Here is a 25,524-nt window from a genome sequence, read left to right as displayed (position 1 = left end):
GTCATTTTCCAACGACTGCTTTACTACTGTTGTCATGACGACAAGCTTTTTCTTTCTTTTTTTCCTCTTGGTATGCTCACTGAAAACAACATGGATTTTGCCCATTTGTGCAATGTGTGAAATAAACAGTATCTATCAGTATAAATAACACATTTTGATTCTGTAGGAAAAAATAGTACAAAATAAGAAAGGAAGTGTCATTTAAGTGTTTGTAAAAGATTGTTCAATTTAATTAATTTATTTTTCCTCGGTCTTTCAGATAAGTGCCAGAATAATTTTACCAACTAATAGAGAATGAATAATTCAAATAAATAAAATTATTTTCTCTTTAAGATGTTTATATTTGAATGCATGAGTTGTCTTCTCTTCTTTTCTCCTTATAGGCGCTAGCCATGGGGATGATGACTGAATACTACCATTATATTTTTACTACACTGGTGAGTACACCATAATTTTCTTATTTTCTTTTATTATTTTATTTTCTATTTATCTTCTCTTTTTGTTTTGTTTTGTTTTGTTTCTTGCTTTTTTTGTTAGCTTTTTTCTTTTTCTTTCACACCACTGTCATTTGATAATGTATGTTTTGGACAGCTTATTTTTCTGGGCCTATTGTAGTGCAAACACTCATCTGTTTTGCTTGTTGCAAGGTAAAATTCATCCATCTGTCTGAGTGTCTGATAGCACTTTTTCTCTACTAAGAGTAAAATTGAATACAATTTAACTCAGAGCAAGTCAAAGATAAACATCCCAGTATTTTCTTTGTTTGTGAATCACTTCAAAGCCAAGCACAATCCTATAGAAACAGGTAGAATTTAAAGGCTGAGTCACTGTCAAGTAGTTTATGTACTCCTTGCATCTTTAAAAGTTTAACTTTGTTGTATTTTCTAAATCCAGCACCGACCTTTTACCTCACCTGGCTGACCGCAGCTATGAGTGTAGGAGACAAAAGCAGGTGGAGGTATTTTATTCTGACTCTGGCTGCCATTGAAGTTCTCCAAAGTTCTTTGATCTGGCCACTACAAAGATTCCTAGCTACTACACTTCAGATGAAAAGCAATGCATCCTCCCTGAGCCCAGAGAACAGAGGACTGAAAGCTCTGATTATAGCCCTGAACAGATGATACTGTCACCCATTTCGGCTATTATGGCTATACCAAACAAGGTGCACACTGTGTTGTTTGAAGCCCAATTGGAAAAGCTGAAGATACAGTTGGAGAAAACCAAGCAGAAAAAGGCAGTACCTATGGATGTAACCACTTCTTGTGTATCCACATACATTTAAGAACACCTCTGGAAGGAAGGGAAGGGAATGACAGTGGTTAAGTCCTTGAGAACAAAAGAAAATAGTGATTGTAGGTCTGTTTCGGGGCATGTTCCTACTTGTCAGGAGGAAACATGTCTACTATGACACCAGCCAGTGTTTGGCAGAACGCGAGCCACTGCACTGGCTTGAGCTGCTGTGTACTGGTACCAAATATTCATGCTGTTTTTGGAACAGCAAATATTGACCATGGCAGCCCCATTCTGCATTCCCTCACCTGCTGTTGCTCTTTCAGCTGTGTTGTTGCGTCCCAGAGACATCTGCCTGGTTAGATGCCAGGCATGCTGTATGCAGGACAATTGGGTTGTCCTTTCACTTCCACATGATAGATGGCAATCCACCAAAAGCCTGCCTGTAACCTTGAAAGTCTTGCCGTAATCAAGGCTACTGCATCAGCATGAGATAAAATAACTATTGAAATGCCTTCAAATGTATCTCTCTGCTCTTAGTTCTTAGGCTAAAGCAGCCATTTAGCTGATTTTTTTTTTAAATTATCCAGATCTGTAGAGCTGTATAGCAGTGGAATGGTGAAGTCAAGAAAATTCTTTAATTTGTTGATCAAATACACATGGTTTTCATATTTTTTCTTCTAGGACCTTTTTGCCCTTGACATGGAACCATATCGCTACAGCGGAGTCAACATGACCGGGTTCCGCATCCTCAATACAGAAAACTCTCAGGTGTCATCAATCATCGAGAAGTGGTCAATGGAGCGGCTACAAGCCCCACCCAAACCAGACTCTGGCCTGCTGGATGGATTCATGACAGTATGTAGGCTTAAATCTTTCTATGTCGCCTAAGTAATGCACATTATGCTGTGCATGCAAAATCATGGCAACAGCTGTACTTCATTTGTCAATGTCCAAGTGACCATACACCATCTGATGGCAGACATAAAGCAAATGCACCTTTGGGAATTTTATACTGCAGGCATTTGTGTTTATGAAAAATCACCTTTATGGATTTATAGATGATTGTTGATGGAACAAGTCAATGTTTTGAAATATACAATACTTCATCAAAAAGAGGAGATTGACTGAGTGTGAACTGTCAATCATAGGCTCAGTGGTGCAGAGTTCCTGGGGTGGGTACAGGAGCAGCATAAATGCCCTCTGCATGGAGCTTTTTTGAGTCTGTGTTCCTGGGTCTAAATGCTCAGTAATGAGCCGGTGTGAATGGTAATAGCCGTTTATCTGCCCTCCTGCCTCTCACAACTCTCCTCTGGGAGCATGGCCAAAATATGACAATCTGTCAGTGTTCATGCAGAGAGAGGGAGCAAATTGGATGGAAATTATGGCCTTGGTTTTTTAGGATGCCATCCAGAAAACCCAGGGATAAGGTGATTTGAAAGTGAAAAAGGGAATGGAGCTCGTCATGGACATTCAAGGTCCCTCTCTGGGTCTGTTGCTGTAAACAGTCAATTTACTCCACCTCCCTCGCAGCACCTTCCTTGGAGACAAACACCTTTTTTTTCCCCTTGTTTTAGCCAGCCTCTTGTTTTTCTTGGCAGACTGAAGATCTAGCATGAAAAATCATTGTAATGTAAGAAGTGTCTTTTCATCAAAGGCTTCCAGACAAGCCTTTGAATTAGACACAGCACAGGGTGTCTACTTCATATATCATTCAAAGTCTTTCACAGTCTTAATTCTTTCTTACATGTGATCAAAAATGAATGCTCACTATCAGTCAGATTGTTTTGTGTTTTCTTTTTTTTTTGTTTGTTTGTTTGTTTGTTATTTTTTGTTTCATGCACATCTACAGCAATTTAATGTCAGATCTTGTGGAGAAACTGCAGCACACTGCTGTAAATATAGAAATATCACACAGCATTTTCCTCAAGCTGCTTTATGCTTCCCTTTTGTCTGTGCAGCACTCAAATGTAAAAAAATAGGTACAGTAGTAATGAATGCAGAGAAATTAATGGTACAAAGAGGTTAAGTCACTTGATTTTTTTTTCTCCTTCACCGGAAATTAAGGGATATTAGTAGTGAAATGCTGAACTGATTAATTAGTGTTGCATGAATCATTTTGTCATATCTTATACTCCTTATTGACATACCTCACTGGACTAGAAATGTCCTTTAATAATAATAAATAATAGGTCCAAAGGCAAGCTTGACAAAGTGCTTCATTAGTGTGGTCTATTTATAAGTCTGAGGTCTGATTCATTTCATTCTTTTAGAGTTTGTCCTCTTAATTTAGTCCCATATAATGAGTGAAAGAAGAGACTGCAGCAAGAATATGAAAGCACTCTCATTTTAATGGAATGATAAATGCATAATAGAGGAACAGTTCTGGTGATATAAAAATATTCTGCACCTACTTTATAAATGTGAGTTGAAATAGTTTGAGATAACTTCTGGTTCTTCTGTAGCAAAAATGTATTTAATTAATGTGCAGAGTTGCCTGACATTTATGCTACAGCACTCTGGCCAGAGAAACCACCTTGAATGGTATCATTAAATTAAATAGAGGGTGGACTGCAGCTGCCAGTGACTGACCTTCCACCCGCTGACCCTCCCTTCGGTCTTTTATTGCTTTTCTCCGATGCCTTGTTCTTAGTCTGTGCAGTACAGACACCTTGCTGAGCTCTGAGCTTGTTTGCACCCGGTGACCAGGCAACAGTTGTGTAGCAATGGTTACCAGGACAACGCCGTACGTGTCACCTTGTGAGTTCATGAGGGATTGATTGACTGAAATGGGATGTGGAGGGGTAGGGTGGGGAAGGTAAGATGGACTGCAGCTAGATAGTTATGATGATGAGGAGGAAGAGGAGAATGGGCAGGAGATATGGGGCGAGGACGTTAGGAGTGTTGAGAGGTGCATGCAATGTTTCCTCACGCCACAAGGCATGCGTAAATGCAAGGTAGTGTAAAATCACAGTGACACACGGTGCCTTGGGTGAGGCCCAGTTTTGTTTCAGGAAAGGATGTATAATGAGAAGTCTGCCTGCAAGCTTGCAGCCACAAACATGCCAAGCGACCGCCTCCTAACTCTGTTTGTTAGAGGTGTCTCTGTCGTGGAGAAATGCACAATGAGTATGGCTGCTAATTAGTCCAATTTGTTTGTTTATATATGTGTTGTTGATCTCAAAATCTCTCTTATTACTTGAAGTGAATTTACAGCAATTAGAGATGTATTATGCACAACCAACAGACAGTTTGATAAGTTTGGGTATCCTGCATGGTCAAAAACACCCCCTAATCATAAATAACACCCCTTTTGACAATAATTACAGTTTGTAAATGTGTCTTATATCAGCTGAGAGTGTTTCACCTTCTGTTTGGAGGAACATTCAATTATTGCTGCAAAAGGACTTTCTTTTGTCAGATTATTTTGCCATCTCACATCCATAACTCTTCTAAAGGCTAACCATAGATTTTCAATAGTATGTGAGACCCATGGCAAAACATTTAACTTGTTGCTTTTGACTGAGTTAGTCAATTGTGGATTCTGAGGAGGGTTTGGGAGTCTATTGTGCTTTCATAATAATTCTATATAAAATTGTTATGTTTGCTTCCAAAAACAGTGGAAAATTCTTTGTGCACAAACCCAAAGCATAAATACCTTATATTTAACTGTTTATTATGTTCTTTTTATAAACACTTACTTCCTTTATAATTACAAACATATTTTAGTTCATTGCAGCAAAAGGTTTTATGGTTTTGTATTAGTATAATGTATTCAAAATGCATGAAGTTTGTTTAACATTTGCATCTTTTTTATTGGAAACTTCTTGTGCATGATTTACTGGTGAGGGTGCAGTAAAGGTTTTCATATGTTGTCTTTTTAATGAAGGTCATGCTGTATTTATGCAGCCGTTTCCAAAACAACAGAACAGAGCCTACCAAATCTTCCTAAAAGTTCTCTGCAGCCATGCTTTTTGGCTCAACTCTGTTGCAGTTCTACAAGCAGTTTCCTTTTAATGTTTTATTGGTCTTTCAGACCTCGACATGATCTTCACCATTTAGACATAATTTCTTAACTACATTACCAAAAGAGTAAATAACTACCTAAATACACTCTACTGCCCTACAGCCTTCCCATACTTTGTAGAGCGTGTCTGTACATTTTGTACACTAATAAGCCATTGTCCCAACATGCTATTTAAGGTCTGACTTCTAATGATATCCTTTACTTATTTGTTCACTTTAAATTGCACAAAACTACAACAATAAACAAATATTGGTTAATTCTTGGAAATAATATTTTTTTCTACTTAAAAATCAGTTTGTCTTTCTCTTTGATCATTATTAACAGCAAGAAAATTTTGACATTTGCATTTGCCATCATTTGCAAGCTGCGACATGTAAATAAGTTTAAATACACCTAGTCATTGAAATAAAGGGATTGTATGTTTCCAAGGTTTTTACTGGAATTTTCTATCAAATAAGACCATTGTATTTCCCATAATTCTTGGTTGTATCTAATAGGATATTTGATTGCAATATTTTGTTGTAATTTCAACTATTTTAAGTCCCAATTTAATGAGATAAATATGTACTTAGATTTAACGAAGGAGTAAGCCTCGCTGAGGCTTCAGACCCAGTTATTTTCCACCTCTGCATCATTTCATTGATGTCTACATTTCACTGAGCAGTAATTACCACCACAGAGAGCTGGATGTTCTCTAGTGTCATCAACACAAATGAAAATTCTGGTGTAATAGCTCATAATAATGACTATTATTAATAGAGAGCAGACATGGAGGGAATGCTCCCTCAACGCATCTGGGATACTATGGGAGGTATGTTTGACTAGAACAGACTAAATGAATGGAGAACATAACAAACACACTGGGTAAGTTTGGCAAACTTTTTAAAGGCTCTGGCATTTGTGCCTAACATGGATTGCTGGTTGATTTTATCTAACTTCTTGAAATATATATGTGCATAATTTTTTTGGAAGGAAAAGAAAACAACATCTTGTAATATAAGCAAAAAAATTTTTGTATCGACCATATTTAAAATGGCAATCTTTATATTTTTCATTTTGTAGCATAATTAATGGGCATCATTTTGCAGAAATATTTCCAGCCTGAAACTGTCTTCCTGTAATACAGTTAATGGCAGTCTGTCATTGCCCCCATGGGAAATACACTGCATGCAGAAAGGAACCAGAGGAAATGCTGCATGCACAATGCTCTGTGCAAGCTGTGATTTGCAGCAACAGCAGATAATTTCCTCCGAGTTAATTTAGACACATTGCAGTAGCCAAAACAAACTCTAAATCTGCAGCCTGAGTCCGAGTATGCTTCATTTCTCTTTGGACTCAAATTAGGGACAGTAAGAGCAGTGGATGAAAGAGGAAGAGAAAAAGGGAGGAAGCAGGTTAGTGGAGATATGCTGAGGGGTAAAGTGAGAGAGAAAGAGAGAGAGAGAGAGAGAGCAGACACATAGCTGCATTAACAAGCACTGCTGGGAGTAGAGTGGATGACACCCACGGTATGAGCAAGCTGGAGAATCCTGTTAGATGGCAGCTATACATTCCGATTAGATGGTGTTTATCATGTATGTTTTTAAATAATTGCTTCTGCTGTTCTTTATGTAAGCATTAAACTGTTTCTGGTGTTAAAATGTTGAGCACATTCTGAAAACTGTTTCATTCAATTCCCCATTTGATGAATCCTCTGAAGGGGATGACTTGGCTCAGACTTGTTTTAACACACAGTTGCTTGAATTCTGATAATAGGACAAAAACTCACAAATCTCATTCCCATTTTGCTCAAATCAAAGATTCCAACCAAATGAGTGCCCTGAATTATGGGTGTTAAGCCAAATAAGATGCTCTTTATTTTATTTGGTACAGTACTAAACTGGTACATTGTTACTACACACTTAAAGCTTACAACAAATACATGTCATGCAAGAACCTCTGGTGCAGAAATGCCTAAAATAATAATAAAGCAGCCATGCGTTTCTTAGTAAAACAATATGAGTCATTTTTTTTTAATTAGTTGTCATTCCAATCTGCTGTCTGGCACTTTGAAAAGAAACACTCCATTTTTGAGCTACACAGAATAACATGATGCCTCAGTGCTGTATTTGATATATGATGGATTGAACAAACATAATGAGCTCCATACAGGTCTACAGGTTGGTTGTGTCCATTACAGCAGTGCGATCTCCCTCCCTCTGATCCTACTTGGCAAAGGAGAGAGCCTTTTAAAGACAGCAACTGTGGAGAGCAGACACTCGATGCCCTGTGCCGGGCATCACCAGCTGGGCTTGGCACAGCATCAACATTATTAGCACCACTGCTGCCGTGGTTCATAGAAGCCTTTTTGTGGGTGAGAGCAGAGAGATGGAGAGGAGGAATTTTAAAGGAGGATTTATTATCCTTTTCTTGCTTTGCTTTTTGCTTCCTCGTATTTTATTGCAGTGTCTCTTTCATTCATTGTTATGGGGGGAGGGAGTTGGTAACAAAAAAGGGTTGAGATGACAAGACAGAATACAGAAAAAAAATTCTGGCAATATCATCCAATAAATGGTAGACTACCATATGCACAGCAGATATTAGTAGACAGTAATATCAGTGGGAGCCTGTTGATGTCATAAAGGACAATTAAAACTTTTGCAATCAGGGACTACAACTATTATCGGATTAGTATCATACAATCAGGCCCAGGAGGATAGTGTCATTCTTAGCCTTGGGGGTCAGAAATGTTTCCTGACAACAATATATGAGTGTGTAATTGTACAATGTATAATGTAAGCATGTATAAACAATCAGTCAAGTGGAAACAATATATACTGAGCACCCAAGCAAACTGAGAGATGCTGGAATTATATACACTATGTTCACTGGGGGTCACATTGAACATGTCTTTATTGTAGAGCCATATTTTAGAAACCTATAGAAAAATGAAAAATTAAATAAAATATAAAAGATTATCCACTGTGAAACAGCACATTAATATGGCAGGTTGTCACAAAATAATATTGGAGCCAAGGTCTCGGGTTTCCTCCAGGTGAGCTGGAAAAAGTGGCCAGGGAGAGGGAAGTCTGGTCTTCCCTGCTTAGGAAGCTGCCCCCACGGCCCAACCCCAGATAAGCAGAGAAGATGGATAGGTCATTGGATTTCCATTCAAATTGCCCACAGTTTTCCACAATGTTATTTACTTACATTAAACTTGTTCTTATATCCATTAATATAACGCTATAATAACTTAAAAACAATATTTATCTTCTTCTAGTATTCAAGAATGTCTCCTATGTGTTAATAACAATTGTATACACATAGATAACTTTTCCCACTGCTCTACACCAGTTTATATGTACAGCATATATGTTGTTATACTACCAGTCAAGCATTTAGATACACTTACCCATTTGATTTAATGGGAAAGTGTGTCCAAATTCTTGACTGATAGTGTATATCAAAAAACATGCTTACACGAAAAGACAAAAACCTGACTGGAGAGAAAGAAAGAAATCTGTCTGCATACATGTATGGAAAGCACAAATGATTTCAGGCTGTGCTATACTGATATTCCAATTAATTAACTGAAATATGATTATTGTCATTGTCAAGTAACAAGGACACAAAAAGTCATTTCAAAACTGGGTTTTTATTGACCTAATATTATTACAAAACTCCAAAAGAAGGAATAAACTACCTGGTCAGCTAAATACAGTGATACTCAAAAATGTAGCTTAAACAAATTAAAATCAACTGAAGAAAGCTGAACTAACACAATGACACATGAAGGTAACTTTTATAGCAGTTCGGTCAAACCAAATGACACACACAGGGGAAAACAAAATGGCTAACATGAAGTGTCTTATTCTCAGCATTTCATAATTAGAATTTATTAAAATTGCATAGATTAGGATTATACTGGGTTGCAGCAGTAAGCAGACTGCAGTTTGCTAAGAGTAGTTAATTTTAGATTCCATGTATAGACAGGATGCAAGACACACAGGTTTTACCATATAAGGGTCTTAGGTGCCTCAAAAAGACTGGACTCAGCACAACACCATGTGTGTACACATATGTGTTTCCATGGGATTGGTCAATTTAGGACCAAGGAATGTCTTTGTCTGAAAGGTATATAAGGATGCTTCACACATGTTTTCAGTGGGATTCTCAGAATTGGCCAGAGACCTCACAGATTTTGCAGATCTGTTTAAGATGTCACTTTTTGTAATAAACCATCATTTGTTTATACATCAAGCTGATGTCCAGAGCTCTACTTTTACATGAAAGTATTTTTGTTACATCACCTGCTTCCACAAAATAAACTACAATAACTAGACTAAGACTTGCTAACTAAGCTTGAAAACCTGATAATCCAGTGGCACCCAGATTTAAGTGTTGTCAGCCCTTCACTATGCCTTTGCTCCACCAGGAAAGGAACGCTTGCCCCACCATGGTAATTCAAAAACAAAGAAACTGATATTAACAAAGCATAATACATAACACCTTCCATCGCCAGTGTGTGCACTCTATTACAGTAATGACAGATAAAATAGAAAATTACAAATTATTGCTAAATATTTTGGGCTCTACAGAAGAGTATTGTAAGAAATAAGTGCGAAATATTACCACTTTCGGACTTGAGCCATTACAATCAAGTATACTTTTTTCAATTAAACTGGTGGCATCATCCTACTATGTTATTCTGGAGAGATCTCTACATCTTACCCACTGTTTAGCAGTAACCCAGATGTAATTAACACTGACTGTATTGTTTACACAATGAATTAAACTGGGACTCCCGCCACACTGTTTACACTCTCCCCCTTTCTCTTCTGCTGTCTCCTATTCTCTGGCCACCAGAGCTCACCAGATGGTAGCAAAATTCGAAGGGCTGTTTAATTCTCCATCAACCCTCCTCTGTAGAGTCCAACTTGAAGTTTTCTTTGTCACAGATAGTTCGCCATTTGATCACATTTGCCTTGTTTACAAGAGATAGCAATGCATATGCTTTGTTGCTCTGAACATTTTTGAAAAGGTTTGATGAGCTAAGAGGACGTAAAGCCTGTGGAGAGGGCACCTACTAGCATTTGAAATTAAACCTGGCTGGAGTCTGATTAAATATGAGGTTGGGCCAACATGTTAAACAGCTACTTAATCAGATGTAGGTTAAGCAGCATGGTGTTAATTAGGGTGGACTCTGACTGGACCGTGCTGCCAGCAGCATGCTGTTGCCCGAGGGACCAATGTGGGACACTTCTGCTCTCAGCGATGACAGCCTATTTTGTCAGGCTTAATAAAATAGTTAAGCACAGCATCATATTTGATGTTTCTGATGTGCTGTCACAATTTATGTTATTTTTAACCCTGATACAGTAGTGGCTTTGCTCTTGAGATAGCAGTGGTAGTCTGTCACATGGTTGGTACACCACTTTGTGGTTTTGAGTGATATACAGTGTGTCAACAACTTGCAAATACACTCACCACAGGATGAGCTGCATTTACTGTGCTGATCCCCTGACTTTTCAGCCAGTCCAAGTTTGAATTACTTTCCTCTTAGAAATTGAATTAATACTTTTGAAAACCCTCAAACCAGGCAAAGCTTTGTTGGGAAAATCTAATATGCAAGAAAGTGTTTCTGGCAGTCCTACCTGCAGTTTGTTTTGAGCAAACAGAGGCGGAACTAGATAGTTACTATGTGCATATTTGAACTGCGTCGCCAATTTGGCTGTGTAAACTAATTGTTTTAGAGTTCAACAAAGGCATTAACTCTCTTTTCTCTCTGCCTCTCTTCTTTGGAAAGTTCAAACACATTTTATCAAGATTATAGGATTTAAAAAAGTTACAGTGATGAAAGAAATTATTCTTCAAACAAAACTATCTTTAAGGCAATATGATAAAAGTACATTGTCGGGTCAAAATGGAGGTTTTCTCAACAATAACGCCTCTGTCAGTTTTTGGTTAGGGCACTTTAATAATGGTGCAGCGGCACTGAATCAATGAATATGGACATCCATCAAACTGATTTCTGCTCACACTTGCACCACTCTCACAGGATCTTCTCTTTTAAATTAAAACCCTCTGCAGTGTAGTCCTTTATCCCTCTTTAAAGTGTGCTTAAATCTACAATAAAGCTCTGAATGTGCTTTCACATAAATCCAGCCACCATCGATGAATCTGTTACCCCAGGGTCCTTGTTGAAAGAAGCTAGTCTTACTTCCCAGTGACAAATCCTTTTTTTAAAAAGAAAATGCAGCTGGGCTTCTCTGTTGCCTCAGCATGTGGAAATGCAATGTGAGAAAGAGATTAAACCTTTTAACACACAAAAGAAAAAATGGAGAAGTAACAGTGACAGCACTGGCTAAACCTGCCATATTTCCACACTCACGCACAGCTCAGTGAAATACTGTAGAGAGGCAGCGGGTCGACCAAAGGGATGAAAGGGAGGAAGAGATGGGGGGTGAAGGGAGGAGGTACTCTGGCAGAACATATTCAGTCAGAAGAAAAGAGGCGAGGATAGACAGAGTGGAAAAGTCATGGACAGAGAGAGAGATGGCAGTACAGTGACCTGCAGTCACTCGAGGGGCTTTTTTCACCATAATGATCTGACACTGCCTGTTCTCCCTTTTCCGCTAGGAGACCTGAAACCGCCATAATATGCCCCATAAATCACATATGTCACATTTCAGTGTTTTTCAGCTCTCATCTCCAATATCGTCCTGCTAGGACCGAACATTTGCACAACTGTCAATGCAGTGACTCAGTTTCATCATCCACAGCCTCATGCAGCACATCAATTTCAGTAGTCCAGGACCATGCAGAAGTTTCAAGCATAAGAAACTAAATGAAGAGTCATAAATAATGCTTTGAAACTGTATTTATTAGAATAAGTTCTCGCTTTATAGAAAAAATTATTAACATCTTTCAAATCAAGATTTTAGTAATCTTTTAAATATACTTGCTCAGGTTTTTAAGATACTTGACATATAGGTGGTTGCTAGAATCTTGGAGAAATTTCTTTGGATTTAATTTGTTTGTTTCAGAAACATTATATAGATGATGTGGATGTAACTCCCATGATGCCACCATTTGGTTTGCTGACTGTTGGTTTGATCTTTCGAACCCAGTGGTAACCGTACTGTGACAAGGTTCACCAAATGTGGTAGGTCGTGTCCACACAGAGACAAGTTTAGGTGCATCTGCTAAAGGTTTTAATTATTTGGACACACACATATATATATATATTTATATATATATATATACATATTCTGATTCTGATAACTCACTTATCAGAAAAGAGCAATGACATGGTGTCCATGACCAAAGATATGCTTCTGTTTGTTCATGCCAAATAAATTATATGTTACCTCCAAGAAATGTTTGAAATGAATCAGCAGCTGTCAGCTTTTATCTTTCGGCGAGACTTCTATCTAAACACCATATAATGGAAAAGTGTATGAGTGACCACATAGACAGTTTGAACACAGCCCTTTTGGTTACTCTGTCTAGCTTAGTTATTAAAGTCATCCATAATTCATGTAAAGTGTGATAATAATAGTCTTCCCTGAACACTCTGGGGGATAATGCATCAGCTTTTTGGGAGTATTTTACGTGTTCTGCTGAAAGCAAGTGGATTACCATGAAAAGCGTATTTAAACTGAAAGAGATTGAGCAGAAAATAAACAGTTACATGCAATGAAAAAATAAAAGGGTATCAGAATTTCCCAAGGGTGTGTGAGTCTAGTATACCAAGCAACAAGCCACAATTGCACTGAATTAAAAACTTATTTGAAGAGCCAATAAACAGCCAAACTGTCTGAGGGAAAAATATTGTCTAACCTGCCAACAAGAGACAACTAATCAGCAGGGAAACTATCTGTCTTTCTTCCAAATGGCTTGTCAATCACTCCCACAGACATTTACCATGTCCATCAAGCCTGTGATGCCCCCAAACATATGTGCGCTTTAGGCCTAATATCCTAATAATTACCATCACTGAAATGTTGGATGTGTCTCTCCTCTTAAAGTTCTCAAGTACTTATTTAAAGTTAATTATCAGATTTCTCTTTATGGTTTGTGCCCTGAGAGGACTTCAGTAGTGAATTGGTGTAATGAAAATAAAACTTAGTTGATCTGAAGGGATGAATGTACCTCATGAAAATAATACCCTGGATAAAATAATAATTTATATTTCCTGAAAAAAGTTGACTCTTTTTGAAAAAAAAAAAAAAAAAACTCCTTTGGAGCCAAAGATGTTTTGGAACCAGTAAAGCCTCATTCGCAAGCAACTTCCGCAATGGCTTCGCTTTTCAAAGCCGGTGGCCATGTTCCATCATTTCCACATTGTATGTTCTGCTTTCACTGTCTTCTGTGTCTATGTAATCCTAGAATGACTCAAAGATGTTGGGATCAGGGCTCTGTAGGGCCCACGCCATCTGTTTCCGGACACTTTGTTCATCCTGCAGCTGAAGATAATGCAGTTATTTAAGACTATAGTTGTAAGTTTAGTGTCGTCATACTGAATGAATAAGGGACCAATCAGGCACCTCCCTGATGGCATTTCATCTGTGCCTCGTTATTGTAGATAATAACATAACAGCTGGCTCCAATTTAGCATTGAGCAGATAGATATGGGGGTGGTATCGATCTTCTAGCTCTCATTAAGCAAATAAGCATCAAGGAAATAAATATATTTCTCTAAATTGATAATATAACTGGAAGTATTTATATTCATCAACAAGAATGTATACCTTTATTGATGCCGTTTCCATTTTGTTTTTATCCCAGGTTGAAATTCAGCACTAATAATGTCCAGATATATCCCACCATTCTCCTTTAATTTAGTCAAATTTGGAAAAATATTTAATAGTATCACAAAAGTAAAGCAAGAGAATTCAGGAATCTCTGTTGCACAGGCTACTCAGTAAAGCAGCACAATTACAAATAAACTATGGAAAGAAATGAATAATTACCTCCCTCTTCAATCAAATCAGCAAACCCCATGGTTCTGTCTGTGATCCGGGGGCAGTGACTTCACCTCCAAGAAAACAAAGAGCTTTCCTTTCTCCGGCTGACACTGTGACGCTGATGCTGGTAGCAATACTGCTGGGAGGTGGTTTTGTCAGAGTGCACATCTTAGCAAGTTGGTCTGTGTCTGTTGTTGTTGCTCTATGCCTTCTAGCTGCAGCCCAGCCATGCGTGGCATATAACAGACCCGTACTAATCTCATTAGGATTAATCACATGTATGTTTAAATAGTGAATTTCCACTACACACAAGCAGCCACAGAACATATCCATCACAAGTTGGCTATATGTGTGTTTGTGTATGTTTATAGGAAATCCAGGAAGAGGACAGCTGTCTGGGAGGAGGTGAGACGAGAAAGAGAGATGTTGTTTTTCAGGGTGCTACATTACCATATAGAATTATGCACAGGTGGAGAGCTGGTGTGAATACTTATGCAGCAAAAATGAATATATTTGTATAAACACACACACACAGCAGCAGCTTGCTTTAGTGTGAGGTTCACCTCTTCTAAATGAGGAAGGTGCACACAACGGCAACAAATTAGGCTTGCCTGTGGGAAGCTTGCAAACTAGGGTTTGTCACAGAGTTTGATTGTGATCATGTTTTTAATGTGTGTGTGTGTGTGTGTGTGGTTCACACACATCTTGCTAATTGGTATCTGCATGCTTCTCACGTATCGTGTTTATGGGAGAGAGAGGATGCAACGATGAACAAAAGCATCTAAGTGAAGAAGCATGTGAGTTCTTGGAAGGAAAATTGTTTCTGGACCTGTACATTTACTGATGTACGAACTGAGTTTCTGGACTGGTATATTAACTGACACAAAACATGACTGTGGATTTCAGATGGTCATCTGAATGACTAAAGATAGAAAGAGAGAAAGAACAAGTAAACAAAGGTTTGGGACATCTTCTTTGAAACCTTTTCCCTGTTCTGTCTCAGTGTCTCAAAGGTGCTAAACTAATTCCACTTAAAGCACTTAAAGCATCCAGCAGGACCTTTGCTTGGTTCAGCAATAAATATCAAGATCGCTCTTGGATTGTTTTTAAATAAAATGCAATCTGCCAGAGTTGTGAGTCTTCATTTATTTATTTTTTCCCCTTGATCATTCCTTCCACTTGATGCCAGCCTTTTTGTTTCCACTGCATGTGGATTTTCAGCAACTGTTCTGCTCCAAAAAGCTCTTTGCCCTATAAATCATAGGAAAGAGAGACTATTTGATATACGAGATCCATGTAAAGTTAAAAGATGGGGAATATTTCCACAAATCATTAAGTGAGAAGAGAATCTGACAGAATGGTATAAATCAGTCAAACAATAAAGCTGATGGGGAAATTGGTGGATTATTTTGCCGTCTGAGTGCAAACACAGCAGCTTGCAGATCTGTGTTTATACTGTGCCCCATTCAATATCCTGTTTTCAAATAAACTGATGCATCTGATCGATATTTATGTGACCATAAACAAAGTCTTGCCTCTAAATTTGGCCAGATAAAACCTTTTTACACTGCTGCTAACAAACTGTTTTTGTACCCTGATATATGAGCCTTTTTAAAGCACACTCAAACAGAATACATACAACATGACTCATCATAAAGCAGTCTGTTATTTACATCACAAACTAGGGCTGCTCATCTTTTATTTTTTTATTTTCTATTTTTGCACTTTTAAGTCTGCTCCTCAAGCAAAGAACCCTTAAATATCCATTGTATAATATATTTAATGCTACTAATGTTTATGATAGCATTACAACAAAATGTCAATTAAAGAAAGCCATACAGTGAGTTTCAACTGTGTTTTGCTGTTTTTGACTACCATTTCACCTCCATAACAGCACTAGCCCCAAACAAGGATAGAGGACCCCCTGTAGTGTAATTTAACTCCTCTAGGTCCTCTAATTTCCAGTATGGGGTCTCTGTGGGTAAACTTTTTTCCATTTGATGTTTAATCAAAATTGGATTGTAATTATCTTTGCTGCAATTTTTAGGTGAGTAGTGCTTAAATATCTGCAAGAATACCAGGTCTCAAGGCTCCCCAGCAGAATATCATTCACCTCACACACCTCAGTGGGTTTAATGGTGTGGCTGATCAGTGTGTGTCACTACTGTGTTCACAGCGAGTTTGTGATTCTCCTGAGAAAGTCACAAAAAATGAAAAAAAAAAAAATCTTTTTGCCTTTTTTTTTTTTACATCTACATTTAAAACCATCGAAGCATTTAAAATACCACCACTGGTGCATATTTGTACAATTTTCATTGAAAATCTCAATACCTTCACACACACACACACACACACACACACCAAATAAACAACACTGTGGGGAAAAAAGCACAATACATATGTGTCTCTTAAGCTTTCATAAAAATTAATCATCAGCCTGCTGTCACATATCAAGGCTGTGCTAAAAACAACTCCACACTCAGGCATATGTCAGGATTAAAAGTAAACTAAAAATAAAAGTCCAAACAGACATCTTCAGACTGTTTCTGTTTTTAGAAAACAAGTTGACAGATTTCTATTCCCTGAAGTGTTTAATGGGATATATTTAGAGTAACACTGATTTACTGAAAATCAGTTTGTTGATTTGTTTTCAGAGGAAAACATCAAAGCTGGTGGAGGACGTGGAGAGGTCAAGAGCACTCATGATGTGTGTCAAAAGAAATATTAAAGGCTCAAATTCGATTTGATTTTAATGAATCTATACCAACATCCATTTTTGAGAAATTCAAAATGAATCATTTCAGAAAAAAAAATAAAGTGAATATTATTTTTACTAGCATGTGACAGATTATTGCAGTGGCACACACTGACATATCGCCAGCTCTGGGAGAACAGATAGAGCCGTAGCTGTTCCCTTTTTCCGAGAAAGCAGAGAGGATAAGAGTGCAGAACTGCCTCCCATTCTCTGATCTGCTGCTGCCTTTGACATTAGCAGCCACCAACTCTGAAAACAGAAGAACGAAAGGACAGGCTAAAAACGGATCTTCCCACCACTGCAACCACACACAAGCTTCATCCCTCTCTCTCTCTATCTACAAATTCTTCTTCCCTTGCTGCTGAATGTAAGATTTATCTCTGTAATTGGCCTGTCAACACTAATAAGGCTTGAAAAAAAACTGTACACAGAGCATTCTTTTGCCCCTCCTTGACCCTTTATATGTCCCTTTTCTGCCACTTGGATGAAACGGATGCCTCGATGCACCTAAGGAGAAAACACAGGAAGCTAATATAAACTGAGCAACAGCCCAGCTCATTCTCTCTGGCAGTAAGCACACCCGCAAGATCTTACACTGTAGCTGCAGACATTTTGCAGTCATTTTTCATTCTCCTTTGCAGGTCGGTCATCCAGGACTTGTCAAATAAGATCACTGCAGCATATTTCAGCCTGTGAGGGACCATGTAAAGAAGATCTGAGCTGAGCTGTAATGTGTTGACCTGAGTAAATGTAGTGTCTCAAACTGTGTGGACAGACAGGATGAAGAGAATTCATGTGTGCCTGCTGGAGTGGTTAAAATAAATCTCAGTATGAGAGTGAGAAGTTTAAGCTACAGCATTTACTTTGATGGCTTATTTCAGGGGTTAGGTGGATAGTTATCATGGAGGATTTTTTATGCAATTCACTATGAATCCCAGACACTGCTCCAGCATGTTGAGTGAGCCAGTCAGAGTTCTCCTGTCTCTACTGGTGCCTGCTTTGCACTCCCTCTCTCTGGAAAACAGGCACACCCATCAGGAACCATTAGTCTTCACACTGACAGGCCAGTCTTCCACTGAAAAACTCTCTCTGGCAGAGCTTTCTGATTGCCTCAGACATTTGTCGGATATTTTTACTAACAGGCTGAGATGCTGTGCCATTTCTGTGGGGCGTTTGCTACTGGCAATACTCCCGATACAGGTTCTCTCAAAGTGAAGCAAAACTTCAAATGGTTTCTTACGTTACTCCATAAGTAAAAGAATGGAGGGAGGAACGTCATGTGGGCGGAAGATCAACAGGTCACATTAGAATGTCTGATAATATTAACTTCCTGTTTGCAGACGGATGCAGCGCTGATGTATGATGCCGTGCATGTGGTGGCGGTGGCAGTGCAGCAGTCGCAGCAGATCACCGTCAGCTCTCTGCAGTGTAATCGCCATAAGCCATGGCGCTTTGGAGGCCGCTTCATCAATCTTATCAAAGAGGTATAAGGCCATCACTGCTATCAGTGCACATTATGTCTTGATCTCTGACCCATGCAATCATCGGTTTGCAGGCTTTTTTTTTTTTGTATAATACTGTTATTCCTTTGTTGTTAAGGTTTAGTCACAATTTCAGTGTTGTTTTTCATGAAAAGCATGCTACTATTTTTGTCTCTTGCAGTGATCGTAATAAGCATCTCAAACACATTCACTGCCTAACCTTTTTGCTCTCAAAACTCTTTATGAAAATGGAATCTAAATAACCATTACATTATCCACAGTTACTACATTTATTTTGGGATGTTTCATTCTCTTCCCCCCATGCTTTCTCTATGCTTATCTCCTCCTGTGTTTATATCAAAGCCTCTGCGTGTCTCCTTAACTCCAGTCAGGGTCAGCCATTTGCTTTGTTCTACAGAGCTCTTTCATTCTGTGGATGGTATCATTGCAGGTAATTTTCAGAATGAGCCATTGTTGTAGCCAGTGCTTCCTCCCCCTCCTGAGCTTGCTATCGCTCTCCACGCCCGTCTGTTCCTCCAATGGCTTTGATGTGAAACTTCAAGCCCAATGAACCACATGCATAATGAACTCTTACCTGTCAAACCTGCTTCTGTTCTCTCTGCTTTATTGTTTCTTGTTATGTTGCTGAGATAGACAGCGAAGGGAGAGCCAGGCAGATTTAATAATTGCCAGAAACATTTTTAATATATAGTTAGATTGATATTGCTGATAATGCCTGAGGCTTATGGATTTTAGTTTATTATTGTGTATTTTTCCATCTCTAGGCTCACTGGGATGGTTTGACAGGGCGTGTTCTGTTCAACAAGACCAATGGACTAAGAACAGATTTCGACCTGGATGTCATTAGTTTGAAGGAGGAAGGGCTGGAAAAGGTGTGTCACTCATTGGTACAGCTGATGATCTGCAACTTCTTCAAGACTTAAGTTTAAAAAAAGGGGAAAAAAAATGCTGGTTTTATGCTTTGAAGTGTTGCATTCCCTCTTTGTAGATACAAAAGGGGATGTCAATTTGACACTGAATTGTTCTAACAGATTGGAACATGGGATCCACCCAGCGGTCTGAATATGACAGAGACTCAGAAAAGCAAGACATCCAACATCACTGACTCTCTGGCTAACAAATCCCTGCGTGTATCCACCATACTGGTAGACACAGCCAAATGAAAGAACACAAACAACACACACACACACACAGAAAATACTGAATACAAAAATAAGAAGATTTCTGCACTTCTACACCAGCTTCTATTCTCTGTACAGGAGGAACCATATGTGATGTTTAAGAAGTCAGACAAGCCTCTGTATGGAAATGACCGCTTTGAAGGCTATTGTATCGACCTGCTGAGGGAACTTTCTGGCATCTTGGGCTTCCGCTATGAGGTGCGATTAGTGGAAGATGGGAAGTACGGGGCGCTGGATGAGAGCACAGGCCAGTGGAACGGCATGGTGCGGGAGCTGATGGACCATGTGAGTCAACAATACCCAGAGCTAGAAAAATATTCAGAAGTCAAAATTTACATTTTTTTCACAGAAGCACAGAAGCCAACTGTATTCCTTCTTATCTGAGGCTAGACCTCGATTTCAAAATTCTTATACTCTGAATTAATTTGGAGACAGGCTATATTCAAAGTTAGATAGCAATATTTTAGAGAGGGATGATGGTTGGCAGATGGCAGATTGAACTAACAGGTTGAATCCCCCATAACTAGAAAAAACAAGAGTACATACATTGATTGTTATAAAGTCTCCATTTCCATCGCCCACTGTGTACTCTGGTTCCAGAATTTGCATAAAATTACATCCTATTTTCCATCAGTTAAGGTTTGATTGGAGCTTTTCACCTTCTTCATCTCAATGTACCCTCTGCATTTGCAGTTCTAGCCTAAAAGTTTGAGACACCTACAATTAATTACACTGAGCCAAACTTTAATAACAGCAGTGGATGGAAACAAGAATAAATTTGCATTTTTATTTTGCCAGTTTTTTATTAATGTGCTGAAAATGTATTAAACATTTGGATGGAAAACCACATGGTGTAACATTTTAAGAATTAATATTAAATAATAACTCATCTTCTTAAATAAAGGTGAAATCAAAGGTTTTCCAAGGAGAGCATTGGTCTTAAATGAGGATTTGCTGATGGTGATAAATGTTGGCTTATAATAGCAAGTAGATATAACTTAATGTGTGGCTTCCATTACTTTTCATGCCTTTTGGCAGAGCGTTTTATCCAAAGAAACTTTTGCCCAAGGACAGGACTTCAGCATAATAATTACTTTTGCAGATAAAGATTATACCATAGAAAGGCATCATAAAAATGGGTGGTGATGTGTTTTGTCTTTTCTTATAATGATGGCCACAAGAAAAAGAGAAGGAAAAGTCCCACCTACAGAGAAAGAAAAATCAACCTTGAGCAGAAAATAATGGTAGAAAAAAAAACAATTTAAGGCACTGGCACTGCAGAAGATGAAGATATTCCTTGGAAGGATTATGCAAAAATACTCCAGGGCACGTGCATTGCAGCATAGAAGGCTAATGTTACGTTCAGAGGGTGCATGAGGTTAATTTGTCACAGATGAATCTAATCCCTAGATTGTTGCCTCGGTTACTCACCTATGGCACCACATAAGAAGGCTCAAACGTATAACCCATAATTTCCAGAAAATCTCAGCCTCCTACTGATATTCTAGCTGAAGTAATGTCACTAGCAATATTTTTCTTTATGACACGTCTCCTCCTGTGCATATTGATGAGACCATCTGTCGACAGAAATCAGATGATAATTATTGTGTTTTTATTGATGTATTCAAAGACCAATTTCTCACTTGGTGTCGGTCTATGTTTCATTGTAGAAAGCCGACCTCGCAGTTGCTCCTCTAGCCATCACCTACGTGAGGGAGAAGGTCATCGACTTCTCAAAGCCCTTTATGACTTTGGGGATAAGTATCCTGTACCGCAAGCCCAACGGCACCAACCCCGGCGTCTTCTCCTTCCTCAACCCCCTTTCGCCTGATATCTGGATGTATATTCTGCTGGCTTGCTTGGGTGTCAGTTGTGTGCTGTTTGTCATAGCCAGGTAACATGTCCACCCTCCCTTTCTCTTTTCCATTCCCACTGTTTCCCACTCCACCTCCCTGTTAGCCTGCTTTCACTAACAAACAGCTGTTGCTTCTTCCTGACCTGCAAGAAGCCTCTTTATTTTTAGATGATGTCTGGGATCATAATAGGGTTTAAACTCAAAGTATACAAAGGCTGAAGTAAGCATGTAACACTAAGGGACCATACCAGTGTTTTTAATGTCTCAAAGCCAATCCACTGTTTCAAGTACTACTGTGATCTCGTTACATTCATGGACCAAAATAAAATAAAACACTGGTATTTTCTTTAAAATTAGCTGGCAATAGACCAACTATACTGTAATTTGCACACACATCAGTAACTGTAAGACCAGCTGCGAGTTAGATCTCTTAATCGGCCGGAAGAAATGTACAGTGAATAATTCTTACATTATCTTGACAGACCTACCCCCTTTAAACCCTTGATGCATGACTGATCCTGTTTGATGTGTGTTAACCCCAGGGCTCTTTCTTAGTTTTCATCCAGAGAGGTTTGGGTATAATGCACATTTCAGCAAATGTTACCGGCAGAATGATCACACAAGAGAAAAGCAACAACTGTCACCTAAGTTAGTTCAGAATATGCAAATTATACCCATAGCCTTCTCTGTCCATGGTTGGTCAGGGTAAGTAATTCTCATGAATTATAGTCATAATCTTCTGGTTCTAATAAAATTACCTCAGTGCTTTAATTCAATTATATTGTTCTCATTTGTGTGCATGCAGTGTGCCTTTTTCTTTGCATGCTATGTCAATACATAGATCTGGTCATCATTATGTGGCCAAAAATAAGCAGTCAAGTTTAAACCTGAAGTACAGTGTTCTCTACAGTTCGCTGAACTGCTTCTCTCATAATTGTAGTATTGATTGCAAAGCCGCCAATTGATTACTCAGCCCTCCAAATGCAGGGTATATTATTTTATTTAATCCCCTGTAAAAACAGTGAGTGAAGAGAGCTTATGAAGTCCAAGTTTTGCACAACAAAACACTAAACACCTCAGCCTCTCCAGGCATTTACGTCTTTGAGTCACTTCCCACACACGTATATGCTTTCTTTTCTTGACTAAATAAGCTATCTCATTTCAAGCTCCAGAGAAATACATTTCATTCAGTGGTTTCTTCTTCCACTTCTGTTTGTGGTGGAATTGATTTTCTCTTTATTAACAAAACAAATGGCATTTTCTCAAATCACAAAACATTTCCAGGGTAGAGAATGCCCATCTGTCTCGAAGAATGGATTATTTAAATTGCATTATTATATATTTACATGACTATTGTGGTTTGTAGTGCAAGTACCAGATGCATGTGATTTTTTTAGGACCCTACCAACAAAACATTTTCAGTTGGCCTTTGACAAGAAAGAAACAGATCTATAAACCAGGCCAAGTAATTGAATCCAGCAGACACTTAACAGAGGGAGCATGTCTTGTGTTATTGTTGCTGGGACAGAAAAAAAGGAGGAGGGACAGGAATGTGGGAGGTAGGAAGAAGGTGAGAGTTCTCTTAGAATTCAGCATGCAGCTCAACATGTCCCCCGAGCTCATCATGAAGAGGTGACCTTACATCTGCATGTTCCACTTCCCCCTTCTCGATGATCGACGTGCAGGACACGACTTGCAGGAATACAGGCCAGCTGCAGGCAAAGGTCATACAAAGGAGCCATCAGGCCTGCTGCATACAGAATACACATGTAGCTGCTGAAAGGGACAAACACAATCCAATCAAGTGTGCATTGTATAGACTTACACCCATAACCTTGCTGTCTACATACATCCTGTGTCAGCCTCAATTCCCCTCAGGCTGCAGTCACACATTAGAAGTAATGATTGTGAACGACCACAGAAAATGTTTGACTTTGAGATGGATTTGATTGGGCCAATGCAAAAATAACGTTGCTACTACAGAAAGATACATGCACAGAGCACTATAAAGGCATTTGCTGAAACATTCATGCACCACTGGCTTGATATGCGCAGGCATGGATATATACACGTGTACAGAAACATGCAAGAGCACACATTGCATTCCATAGCTCCACAAGGCCATTGTGCCATTACTGTTGCCTGTGGTTCCAAGGAGACATAGCTCATTGACATTCCAGTAAATCAGGCATCCTGATGGTGTTGACAGGAAAAATTATAGTGTGTCATCACCGCCTTGTCCACACACATGAATCTCGAGGGGACAGCATTGCAAATAGCTGTAAAGGAAAGGCAATGTGGCAAAAATGTAGGCACATTCACAATTAGTGCAAATAAGATCATTAATTAGGCTGTGACAGCAACCAAGAAAGAACAAATGATATATTTATGTTTATATCTGTAATAATCACGCAATAAATCATCATGAATTCAAAATTCAGAATTTATTTGTAAGATAAAAATTGATATGAAATATACAGCTTGTGGAAATGTGTGACATAATTCCTTGGACTTTGCAGATAAAAAGGTAGAACTGAAAAATTATTTTAAAAAGAGGTAGAAAGAGGTTATAAAAAGGACCACAAAAAAATGAATATATAGAATAATTTAAAAAAGATAAAAGCAAACGCTTTCTTTTGATTTGAAGTTATCCTTCCCTCTAAGGGGACAAGTAGACCCCAGGTTTGCCAGATAATGCTCCCACAAAATCAGGCATTCGTGCCTTTTCTATCCTCCTGGCAAAGGATGACTCACCAGGAAAAATCAGTTTTTCCCTACATCTCAGTACCTATGTTTTTTTTGCACCACTGAAGTCTTAAATGTGCATTCATCTGTGTAATGAGAGGTTTATGCACTGCAACCTTACTATAATATCCCTCACTATGTAGGTGTGGAAGGGCTGTTCTTGCTGACACAGTCTGATCACGTCCTGCATTGACATTCTCAGTCACCCGAGGAACAGTCGCGGCTCTGCTTTTCCTTATATATCACTCTAATCAGTGAGGGGCATGGTCATCAAAACTGTTGACCAGAATTTCCTACACTGTTTACTGTCGTTTAGCCTATCTACACTATTCTCAATCAGTTTCTTCAGTTTGTCACCCTTTGATGTATTTAGACATAAAGCATTAATTAGGCTGAAGTTAAGGCAAGCTGTATAGCCTCACAATGACAGCCATCCAGACATGTGTGCCCGCATCTCTTACAGCCACAGCCGATAAAATAGGCATCACATTTCTACAGACTCTAAGCCTGCAAGGCTCTGCCCAGAAGCTTATTAGCATGCACTAAGTTCCAGGAAAGCTCCTCAATAACATTACTTGACGGGCTCCTCAATTCTGCATAAGCAATGTTCCCTCTATCAAGCACTTCAGCACAAACTCAATCAATTCCTGATGCTCAACACTAACCCAATCACCTTGTGCTAATGCCATGCCACTTTTGCTTAAGATAATAAATGAGAAATGTCCACAACTGACCCTAAGACACTGACAATCAGCCAACGCAGGTAGCAGATGGTTGGGGGGGGTCATTGGAGAAGCAAAGCTCAAACGGTAAATAAGGTGTAGGTTTAACCATTTTTGGATGGGGATGGTAGGATGAGGAAAGGAGGTGAATATGTCTAGGGAGGGTGAAGAATGAAAAGCCAAGAGGAAGAGGAAGAAAGATGGCTGTTGGAAAACCAGATGAAAAAAGAGGAAAGAAAACAAATATGAGGAGTAAATGGTATCTATAGACTAACAGTGATTGCAGCTGCAGGGGGTAATTATTTAAAAGCACCAGAGTAAGTGAATAGAGATGAGCTCCAAAGATCATCACATACTGGGACATTATCACCAGTGACAGTGTTATTCCAGTCTATTGATCTGTTCATACAATAAACTGATGGCATTTGAATATGCCAATAAGTTGATTTCAGCGAAAGTATGAATGATTTGCTTTAGTTTCTACCGGAGCTCTGATCCGAAGGCCGTAAAACCATACTCTTACACATTTAAATTCTCTTTATTACCACTGTTTTAAAGT

At 38.8% G+C, this 25,524-nt stretch overlaps 1 protein-coding gene across 2 annotated transcripts in view; it reads left to right on the top strand.

Annotated features, from left to right (window-relative positions):
• Window positions 1-25,524, top strand: part of LOC121634167 (glutamate receptor ionotropic, kainate 2-like) — a 66,911-nt gene that overhangs the window by 26,606 nt on the left and 14,781 nt on the right. For both annotated transcript variants that reach the window (XM_041976671.1, XM_041976670.1), the window contains exons 5-11: window positions 384-437; window positions 1,915-2,088; window positions 18,301-18,444; window positions 19,227-19,334; window positions 19,494-19,607; window positions 19,722-19,928; window positions 21,314-21,537. In XM_041976671.1, the coding sequence (XP_041832605.1) occupies window positions 384-437; window positions 1,915-2,088; window positions 18,301-18,444; window positions 19,227-19,334; window positions 19,494-19,607; window positions 19,722-19,928; window positions 21,314-21,537 (1,025 nt within the window). The remainder of the gene's footprint in view (window positions 1-383; window positions 438-1,914; window positions 2,089-18,300; window positions 18,445-19,226; window positions 19,335-19,493; window positions 19,608-19,721; window positions 19,929-21,313; window positions 21,538-25,524) is intronic.

This window comes from Melanotaenia boesemani, chromosome 22 (assembly GCF_017639745.1).
Source record: "Melanotaenia boesemani isolate fMelBoe1 chromosome 22, fMelBoe1.pri, whole genome shotgun sequence".
Classification (NCBI taxonomy): Eukaryota; Metazoa; Chordata; class Actinopteri; order Atheriniformes; family Melanotaeniidae; genus Melanotaenia; species Melanotaenia boesemani.
This window is presented reverse-complemented; position numbering and strand designations above follow the sequence as displayed.